The sequence below is a fragment of the Oncorhynchus tshawytscha genome, linkage group LG16 (assembly GCF_018296145.1).
Source record: "Oncorhynchus tshawytscha isolate Ot180627B linkage group LG16, Otsh_v2.0, whole genome shotgun sequence".
Classification (NCBI taxonomy): domain Eukaryota; kingdom Metazoa; phylum Chordata; class Actinopteri; order Salmoniformes; family Salmonidae; genus Oncorhynchus; species Oncorhynchus tshawytscha.
The window spans coordinates 15,780,896-15,791,290 of record NC_056444.1 but is presented as its reverse complement, the minus strand read 5'-3'; the positions used below and the strand labels follow the sequence as shown (position 1 = coordinate 15,791,290).

Here is a 10,395-nt window from a genome sequence, read left to right as displayed (position 1 = left end):
ATGTTTTGTTAGATCTGTATTGTTAAGAGTAATCTTCCTTTTTGAATATTTCTTTTTGGACTTATTTCTCAACACATTGCAAATGGTATATCAACTATTGCCGTTGGTTTGAAAAGGACAGGTGGTGCTGTTCGATGCTCATACAATTAGACATATACAGGAATCTAAGAAAGCTCACGCCCTGTCCTCACACGTTCTTCTGTTTTACGGACTACTGTAGGTTACACAGACAATCCTGTTCAGTTTGATTTTGCCAGACACTTCAGATCAGTGAAAGGTTTGTGTGCAGTATTTAAACAAAACCAAATTTAGATTCAAATGTTTTCAAGGTTATAACTATTATGGGCAATAAACTGTTGAATTTTAAAATATCCACAGGAAAGTGCAAACATAACTTTTCAGATTTTATTGAAAAATATAAATATAAGACATTCTCTTGCACAAAAAAAAAATTGACTGGTTGCTCATAAGTTTATTAACAAACTTAAATAACATAACATACAATAAAACTTCCTAAGCATATAAGGTCTACCAAAAAATATGTTCATATCTTAAAGAAAGAAACTTGTATATGCTACAGTTTGGATTGAGCACTTTAACAACAGTAGCCTAATATAAATTAACAGGACATAGTTTATCTTGCATGATACAGGCTACAATCTGAGAATTACACAAGTCATGTACAAGCCCATTTAATCTCCATCGTTGGAAGTTAAAGCTATAAAATAAATCATTATAAACAAAGATGGAAAAGCAGCACTATGGTATAGATAATTGTGTTTTGAGCTAAACGTAAAAACAAATCTTTGGTGGATGGATTGATGCAGTTTTCATTTCCCGAAGATCTCCATCATTTTTCTGTTGCTATGGGCTTGTTGCTGTAACTGTTCCGCTCTGGACATCTCCATCATCTGTCGGAGCATGTGGAACGTGAGATCTAGCGATATCGGCGGGTCGTCGGACCTCCTCCCCCTCTCCATCGAGTCGTCGAGCTGGTTCGCGAAGCCGCTGATGAACCTATTGATGTCCCCAACTTTGCCTTGTAGAAGGCGCTGCGTCAGCTGGAGCTGCATTGCTCTGTTGTAGACCGCTGGGGAGCCCTCGGGGTGCATGACTTTCGGTGCGGACGCGGCAGAGTTGCGGTTCCCGTTGCCCAGTCGGATGTAGTATTCCTCTCCGAGTCGCGTCAGGAGGGGAAGAGACTGTTGCTGCGCGTCGGGCTGTGGAGCGGTGGAGCGCTGGACATCGTCAGGGCTCTCGACAGCCCTACATTCATAGCGCGGTAAGAAGGCAACCAGCAGAACCACGGTGGTGACAAGTAAATTGAGCTTCATGTCAGGGGATCAACAGGAACCTAAAAAAGAAAGGAGCCAATTAACTTCACGTCTTCTCTCAATTCTGATTATTTCTGTACAATACGTTGATGCGTAATTTGTGCGTAAAATGGAAAGGCGAGTTGCTGGATAATATAAAATAAATGTGCATGACTTTTATGTAAAAGTTTTCAATGCACTGTCTAGAATTTTAAACTCTGGTCGTCTAGCATTATCGAACTAGGAATTTACAGCTAGATATACATAAAATAGAATATGAAAATTCAAAGTAATCCATTTAGTGGTCCATAAATCCAGGGGTTGATGAAATGTCCACAAAATCACAAGGAGAGCTAGCAGAGAGAGAGACTATATTATTTATGATCTTTCAGTATCCATAAAGTTAATATAAAAAACTATGAACAGCTTTTCATGTTGAGGAAAAAGGAACATGTAATGTCACCTGCCGACAGACAAATGTAAATAAAAGTTTAAAATTAAGTATGATATATGAATGGACTTGTTGCCAACAGAAAAGGTCTCGTACCTTCAGTTGAGCCGTTGTGTGTCCTGGTCTTCTTCCAGTAGTGTTGTTCAGGAAATTGGTATAAGGTGTTCTTCAAAGAAAGAACGGCAACTTGGATTTATATAGCCAAGACCCGCGACAATTGTTCCGCTCTGAGCTCAGAGATTGCGTCTGCGCATGTGTGTAACTTGAAGGAATGCATCTGTGAAAGTCTGGGATAGTTTGAATGAGATGAGTCATAATGTTTGTGTGTGTGTGTGTGTGTGTGTGTGTGTGTGTGTGTGTGTGTGTGTGTGTGTGTGTGTGTGTGTGTGTGTGTGTGTGTGTGTGTGTGTGTGTGTGTGTGTGTGTGTTCAGACAGGCTTGGATGTGGATATAATTGTTTGACCATACCCACTAGGCACACACAGTTCAACATCTAGTTTTAATTTACATTTGGATGAGTTGTCAAACGTGAAATTAACAAAACATTTCACCATGTCATTGAATTTAGGTTAAAAGAAAAACATACGAAATGCCCTTATGTTGAGGACTTTTTGCAAATCCAATTCCTTTTTCGCGTTGATTCAACGTCATCATGGATTTTATTTGTCGTTGTAGAAATGACGTGGAAACAACGTTGATTTAACCAGTTTTTCCCCAGTGGGTAGTTGATCTTTATCTTAGTGGCTGGTCTGTCCTACAAGAAAGAGCCTGTATAATAATGTTATGCACAAGAGGTGTTCAGAAAATGGACAGAATTGTAATTTTGTTGGGGCACTTCTCATAATGAATCTCAGTCAGACAATCAAATGCCAGACTTTGTGCCCTGAATTATAAATTGGAAATAAAATAGTGCTGAGCCTTGATTAATATTTATAACAGATGACCTCAGAGTAAATTCTAAATGAACATAATTGTACTAATTAACTTCAAGATGCACAGATGGGCCCAAAATGCACCTGCCCAACATTTCATGGCAATATGGTAATCCCTTAAAATGTCTTAAACAGAATGTTCAGAATGCTATAGGAGTTCACTAGAGCTCAACTTACTAGAGCTAAAAAATCTCAACTAAGCAATGGCATTACTGTTTGTTAACATTCTCCTAACCACTCCAGATGGCCTGCGTTGTATTCTGGAGGTGAACCTGCAAACATCTCAGTGTGTGACAGAGTGAGGGGCGTTCACCACCACCACTAGCAGCAGCAGCGTTTCTCAATGATTCATTACTGCTGCACACATGTACGTCACTAGCTGTGTTACTCCTGTCTTCTCCCCCACCAGGCCCGCCAGGCCCGCCAGCCCCGCCAGGCACGCCAGGCCCGCCAGCCCTGCCAGGCCGCCACCTCACCCAGACAAGTGCCCGGGCCTCATGTGACGCTCTCAAGATGGAGTGCTTGATCCAAGTTTCACACTGACCGCCATTAGAATCCCAATCGGCTCCATAGAGATCACAGACTCACTGTTTTCATCTCTCTCTCTCTCTCTCTCTCTCTCTCTCTAGCTCTCTCTTTTTCTGCCATTCTGCTTCCACATACACATATATGGTTTTAAATTGTAGTTTAAAATGTAAATTTTGTGCTATTGTCCCTAAAATTTTGATGTCTAGTCCTTAGACCCCCACATTTTGCCATGTCTTTCTCTGTCACGTCATTTAGTCAACTGTGGTATGAAAAGCAGAGAAAACAATATTTCCCATCTGTGGTTTACAAAGAACCCCAGGGACTAATGCAATGAAATAACATGAAAAGTGGGTTCTTTCCCGGAATAGCTTAACGTTATTACATTTGATAACAGCATCCATCTTCTGACTAAGGTGACGGTCTGACAGGATAACTGTAGAAAATGGGACAAGTGAGGATTTCAAGTTCCCAAACATAATTGCAAATTTGACCATGATGAGCTGAATACAGTGTTGTAGCGGTGTTATAGTGGTGTTGTAGCGGTGTTGTAGTGGTGTTGTAGTGGTGTTGTAGTGGTGTTGTAGCAGTGTTGTAGTGGTGTTAGAAAGTGTTATAGTGGTGTTGTAGCGGTGTTGTAGTGGTGTTGTAGTGGTGTTAGAAAGTGTTATAGTGGTGTTGTAGTGGTGTTGTAGTGGTGTTGTAGCGGTGTTGTAGTGGTGTTGTAGCGGTGTTATAGTGGTGTTGTAGCAGTGTTGTAGTGGTGTTGTAGCGGTGTTGTAGTGGTGTTAGAAAGTGTTATAGTGGTGTTGTAGCGGTGTTGTAGTGGTGTTGTAGTGGTGTTAGAAAGTGTTATAGTGGTGTTATAGTGGTGTTGTAGTGGTGTTGTAGTGGTGTTGTAGTGGTGTTGTAGCGGTATTGTAGCGGTGTTAGAAAGTGTTATAGTGGTGTTGTAGCGGTGTTAGATGGTGTTGTAGCGGTGTTGTAGTGGTGTTGTAGCGGTGTTGTAGTGGTGTTGTAGCGGTATTGTAGCGGTGTTAGAAAGTGTTATAGTGGTGTTGTAGCGGTGTTAGATGGTGTTGTAGCGGTGTTGTAGTGGTGTTGTAGCGGTATTGTAGTGGTGTTGTAGTGGTGTTGTAGCGGTGTTGTAGTGGTGTTGTAGCGGTATTGTAGCGGTGTTAGAAAGTGTTATAGTGGTGTTGTAGCGGTGTTAGATGGTGTTGTAGCGGTGTTGTAGCGGTGTTGTAGCGGTGTTGTAGTGGTGTTGTAGCGGTGTTGTAGTGGTGTTGTAGCGGTATTGTAGCGGTGTTAGAAAGTGTTATAGTGGTGTTGTAGCGGTGTTAGATGGTGTTGTAGCGGTGTTGTAGTGGTGTTGTAGTGGTGTTGTAGCAGTGTTGTAGTGGTGTTGTAGTGGTGTTGTAGCGGTGTTAGAGGGTGTTATAGTGGTGTTGTAGTGGTGTTGTAGTGGTGTTGTAGCGGTGTTGTAGTGGTGTTATAGTGGTGTTGTAGTGGTGTTGTAGTGGTGTTGTAGTGGTGTTGTAGTGGTGTTGTAGCAGTGTTGTAGTGGTGTTAGAAAGTGTTATAGTGGTGTTGTAGCGGTGTTGTAGTGGTGTTGTAGTGGTGTTAGAAAGTGTTATAGTGGTGTTGTAGTGGTGTTGTAGTGGTGTTGTAGCGGTGTTGTAGTGGTGTTGTAGCGGTGTTATAGTGGTGTTGTAGCAGTGTTGTAGTGGTGTTGTAGCGGTGTTGTAGTGGTGTTAGAAAGTGTTATAGTGGTGTTGTAGCGGTGTTGTAGTGGTGTTGTAGTGGTGTTAGAAAGTGTTATAGTGGTGTTATAGTGGTGTTGTAGTGGTGTTGTAGCGGTGTTGTAGTGGTGTTGTAGCGGTATTGTAGCGGTGTTAGAAAGTGTTATAGTGGTGTTGTAGCGGTGTTAGATGGTGTTGTAGCGGTGTTGTAGTGGTGTTGTAGCGGTGTTGTAGTGGTGTTGTAGAGGTATTGTAGCGGTGTTAGAAAGTGTTATAGTGGTGTTGTAGCGGTGTTAGATGGTGTTGTAGCGGTGTTGTAGTGGTGTTGTAGCGGTATTGTAGTGGTGTTGTAGTGGTGTTGTAGCGGTGTTGTAGTGGTGTTGTAGCGGTATTGTAGCGGTGTTAGAAAGTGTTATAGTGGTGTTGTAGCGGTGTTAGATGGTGTTGTAGCGGTGTTGTAGCGGTGTTGTAGCGGTGTTGTAGTGGTGTTGTAGCGGTGTTGTAGTGGTGTTGTAGCGGTATTGTAGCGGTGTTAGAAAGTGTTATAGTGGTGTTGTAGCGGTGTTAGATGGTGTTGTAGCGGTGTTGTAGTGGTTGTAGTTGTTGCAGTGTTGTAGTGGTGTTGTAGTGGTGTTGTAGCGGTGTTAGAGGGTGTTATAGTGGTGTTGTAGTGGTGTTGTAGTGGTGTTGTAGCGGTGTTGTAGTGGTGTTGTAGTGGTGTTGTAGCGGTGTTAGAGGGTGTTGTAGTGGTGTTGTAGTGGTGTTGTAGCGGTGTTGTAGTGGTGTTGTAGCGGTATTGTAGCGGTGTTAGAAAGTGTTATAGTGGTGTTGTAGCGGTGTTAGATGGTGTTGTAGCGGTGTTGTAGTGGTGTTGTAGTGGTGTTGTAGCAGTGTTGTAGTGGTGTTGTAGTGGTGTTGTAGCGGTGTTAGAGGGTGTTATAGTGGTGTTGTAGTGGTGTTGTAGTGGTGTTGTAGCGGTGTTGTAGTGGTGTTGTAGTGGTGTTGTAGCGGTGTTAGAGGGTGTTGTAGTGGTGTTGTAGTGGTGTTGTAGCGGTGTTGTAGCGGTATTGTAGCGGTGTTAGAAAGTGTTATAGTGGTGTTGTAGTGGTGTTAGAAAGTGTTATAGTGGTGTTGTAGCGGTGTTAGAGGGTGTTGTAGCAGTGTTGTAGCGATGTTATACAATGTTATAGTGGTGTTGTAGCGATGTTATAGCAGTGTTGTAGAGGTGTTATACAATGTTGTAGCAGTGTTGTAGCGGTGTTATAAAGTGTTATAGTGGTGTTGTAGCAGTGTTGTAGCGGTATTGTAGCGGTGTTAGAAAGTGTTATAGTGGTGTTGTAGCGGTGTTAGACGGTGATATAGCAGTGTTGTAGCAGTGTTAGACAGTGTTATAGTGGTGTTGTAGCAGTGTTGTAGCGGTGTTGTAGCCGTGTTATACGATGTTATAGTGGTGGTGTGGCGGTGTTATACGATGTTATAGTGGTGTTGTAGTGGTGTTGTAGCAGTGTTAGACGGTGTTATAGTGGTGTTGTGGCGGTGTTAGATGGTGTTATAGTGGTGTTGTAGCAGTGTTAGACGGTGTTATAGTGGTGGTGTAGCAGTGTTATAGCGGTGGTGTAGTGGTGTTGTAGCGGTGCTGTATCTCTGTTGTAGCGGTGTTAGACGGTGTTATAGTGGTGTTGTAGCGGTGTTGTAGCGGTGTTGTATTGGTGTTGTAGCGGTATTGTAGTGGTGTTGTAGTGGTGTTGTAGCGGTGTTGTAGTGGTGTTGTAGCGGTATTGTAGCGGTGTTAGAAAGTGTTATAGTGGTGTTGTAGCGGTGTTAGATGGTGTTGTAGCGGTGTTGTAGTGGTGTTGTAGCGGTGTTGTAGTGGTGTTGTAGCGGTATTGTAGCGGTGTTAGAAAGTGTTATAGTGGTGTTGTAGCGGTGTTAGATGGTGTTGTAGCGGTGTTGTAGTGGTGTTGTAGTGGTGTTGTAGCAGTGTTGTAGTGGTGTTGTAGTGGTGTTGTAGCGGTGTTAGAGGGTGTTATAGTGGTGTTGTAGTGGTGTTGTAGTGGTGTTGTAGCGGTGTTGTAGTGGTGTTGTAGTGGTGTTGTAGCGGTGTTAGAGGGTGTTGTAGTGGTGTTGTAGTGGTGTTGTAGCGGTGTTGTAGTGGTGTTGTAGCGGTATTGTAGCGGTGTTAGAAAGTGTTATAGTGGTGTTGTAGTGGTGTTAGATGGTGTTGTAGTGGTGTTGTAGTGGTGTTGTAGCGGTGTTATAGCAGTGTTGTATCGGTATTGTAGCGGTGTTAGAAAGTGTTATAATGGTGTTGTAGCGGTGTTAGAGGGTGTTATAGTGGTGTTGTAGCGGTGTTAGACGGTGTTATAGTGGTGTTATAGTGGTGTTGTAGCGGTATTGTAGCAGTGTTGTAGCGGTGTTAGACGGTGTTGTAGCGGTGTTATAGCAGTGTTGTAGAGGTGGTGTAGCAGTGTTGTAGATGTGTTGTAGCAGTGTTGTAGAGGTGGTGTAGCAGTGTTGTAGAGGTGGTGTAGCAGTGTTGTAGCGGTGTTAGAGGGTGTTGTAGTGATGTTGTAGCGGTGTTAGACGGTGTTATAGTGGTGTTGTAGCGGTGTTGTAGCGGTGTTGTAGTGGTGTTGTAGCAGTGTTGTAGTGGTGTTGTAGCAGTATTGTAGCGGTGTTAGACGGTGTTATAGTGGTGTTGTAGCGGTGTTGTAGTGGTGTTGTAGCGGTGTTAGACAGTGTTATAGTGGTGTTGTAGTGGTGTTGTAGCGGTGTTAGACAGTGTTATATGGGTGTTGTAGCGGTGTTAGATGATGTTGTAGCGATGTTGTAGCGGTGTTAGACGGTGTTGTAGCAGTGTTAGACAGTATAATAGTGGTGTTGTGGCGGTGTTAGACGGTGTTATAGTGGTGTTTTAGCGGTGTTGTAGCCGTGTTATAGCAGTGTTGTAGCGGTGTTAGAGGGTGTTGTAGCAGTGTTGTAGCGATGTTATACAATGTTATAGTGGTGTTGTAGCGATGTTATAGCAGTGTTGTAGAGGTGTTATACAATGTTGTAGCAGTGTTGTAGCGGTGTTATAAAGTGTTATAGTGGTGTTGTAGCGGTGTTAGAAAGTGTTATAGTGGTGTTGTAGCGGTGTTGTAGCGGTATTGTAGCGGTGTTAGAAAGTGTTATAGTGGTGTTGTAGCGGTGTTAGACGGTGATATAGCAGTGTTGTAGCAGTGTTAGACGGTGTTATAGTGGTGTTGTAGCAGTGTTGTAGCGGTGTTGTAGCCGTGTTATACGATGTTATAGTGGTGGTGTGGCGGTGTTATACGATGTTATAGTGGTGTTGTAGTGGTGTTGTTTGTAGCAGTGTTAGACGGTGTTATAGTGGTGTTGTGGCGGTGTTAGATGGTGTTATAGTGGTGTTGTAGCGGTGTTAGACGGTGTTATAGTGGTGGTGTAGCAGTGTTATAGCGGTGGTGTAGTGGTGTTGTAGCGGTGCTGTATCTCTGTTGTAGCGGTGTTAGACGGTGTTATAGTGGTGTTGTAGCGGTGTTAGACGATGTTGTAGCGGTGTTGTAGTGGTGTTAGACGGTGTTGTAGCGGTGTTAGCCTGTGTTATAGTGGTGTTGTAGCGGTGTTGTAGCGGTGTTAGACGGTGTTATAGCAGTGTTGTAGCGGTGTTGTAGTGGTATTGTAGCGGTGTTAGACAGTGTTATAGTGGTGTTGTAGAGGTGTTGTAGCGGTGTTAGGCGGCGTTATAGCAGTGTTGTAGCGGTGTTGTAGCGGTGTTGTAGCGGTGTTAGATGGTGTTATAGTGGTGTTATAGTGGTGTTGTAGTGGTGTTAGACGGTGTTATAGTGGTGGTGTAGAAGTGTTGTTGTAGCAGTGTTGTAGCGGTGTTGTAGCAGTGTTGTAGAGGTGGTGTAGCAGTGTTGTAGCGGTGTTAGACGATGTTGTAGTGGTGTTATAGCGGTGTTAGATGATGTTATAGTGGTGTTGTTAGATGGTGTTATAGTGGTGTTGTAGTGGTGTTAGATGGTGTTATAGTGGTGTTGTAGTGGTGTTAGACGGTGTTATAGTGGTGGTGTAGAAGTGTTGTAGTGTTGTTGTAGCAGTGTTGTAGCGGTGTTGTAGTGGTGTTGTAGCGGTATTGTAGCGGTGTTAGAAAGTGTTATAGTGGTGTTGTAGTGGTGTTAGATGGTGTTGTAGTGGTGTTGTAGTGGTGTTGTAGCGGTGTTATAGCAGTGTTGTATCGGTATTGTAGCGGTGTTAGAAAGTGTTATAGTGGTGTTGTAGCGGTGTTAGAGGGTGTTATAGTGGTGTTGTAGCGGTGTTAGACGGTGTTATAGTGGTGTTATAGTGGTGTTGTAGCGGTATTGTAGCAGTGTTGTAGCGGTGTTAGACGGTGTTGTAGCGGTGTTATAGCAGTGTTGTAGAGGTGGTGTAGCAGTGTTGTAGATGTGTTGTAGCAGTGTTGTAGAGGTGGTGTAGCAGTGTTGTAGAGGTGGTGTAGCAGTGTTGTAGCGGTGTTAGAGGGTGTTGTAGTGGTGTTGTAGCGGTGTTATAAAGTGTTATAGTGGTGTTGTAGCGGTGTTGTAGTGGTGTTGTAGCAGTGTTGTAGTGGTGTTGTAGCAGTATTGTAGCGGTGTTAGACGGTGTTATAGTGGTGTTGTAGCGGTGTTGTAGTGGTGTTGTAGCGGTGTTAGACAGTGTTATAGTGGTGTTGTAGTGGTGTTGTAGCGGTGTTAGACAGTGTTATATGGGTGTTGTAGCGGTGTTAGATGATGTTGTAGCGATGTTGTAGCGGTGTTAGACGGTGTTGTAGCAGTGTTAGACAGTATAATAGTGGTGTTGTGGCGGTGTTAGACGGTGTTATAGTGGTGTTTTAGCGGTGTTGTAGCCGTGTTATAGCAGTGTTGTAGCGGTATTGTAGAGGTGTTAGAAAGTGTTATAGTGGTGTTGTAGCGGTGTTAGAATGTGTTGTAGCAGTGTTGTAGCGATGTTATACAATGTTATAGTGGTGTTGTAGCGATGTTATAGCAGTGTTGTAGAGGTGTTATACAATGTTGTAGCAGTGTTGTAGCGGTGTTATAAAGTGTTATAGTGGTGTTGTAGCGGTGTTAGAAAGTGTTATAGTGGTGTTGTAGCGGTGTTGTAGCGGTATTGTAGCGGTGTTAGAAAGTGTTATAGTGGTGTTGTAGCGGTGTTAGACGGTGATATAGCAGTGTTGTAGCAGTGTTAGACAGTGTTATAGTGGTGTTGTAGCAGTGTTGTAGCGGTGTTGTAGCCGTGTTATACGATGTTATAGTGGTGGTGTGGCGGTGTTATACGATGTTATAGTGGTGTTGTAGTGGTGTTGTAGCAGTGTTAGACGGTGTTATAGTGGTGTTGTGGCGGTGTTAGATGGTGTTATAGTGGTGTTGTAGCAGTGTTAGACGGTGTTA

General features: G+C 43.4%; 1 protein-coding gene across 1 annotated transcript; it reads right to left on the bottom strand.

Annotated features, from left to right (window-relative positions):
* Positions 1 to 397: 397 nt before the first annotated feature.
* On the bottom strand, positions 398 to 1,972 carry LOC112234125 (corticoliberin-1-like). Its single transcript, XM_024402125.2, has 2 exons — positions 1,861 to 1,972; positions 398 to 1,354 (listed from the first exon to the last, which is right to left on the bottom strand). Exon 2 carries the CDS (start codon positions 1,332 to 1,334, stop codon positions 831 to 833), a length of 504 nt encoding a protein of 167 aa, XP_024257893.1. The 5' UTR covers positions 1,335 to 1,354; positions 1,861 to 1,972; the 3' UTR covers positions 398 to 830.
* Positions 1,973 to 10,395: the final 8,423 nt, after the last annotated feature.

What these genes read in the sequence shown, in the direction of transcription:
- LOC112234125 (XM_024402125.2), bottom strand. Translation starts at nt 1,334, where the DNA reads ATGAAGCTCAATTTACTTGTCACCACCGTGGTTCTGCTGGTTGCCTTC.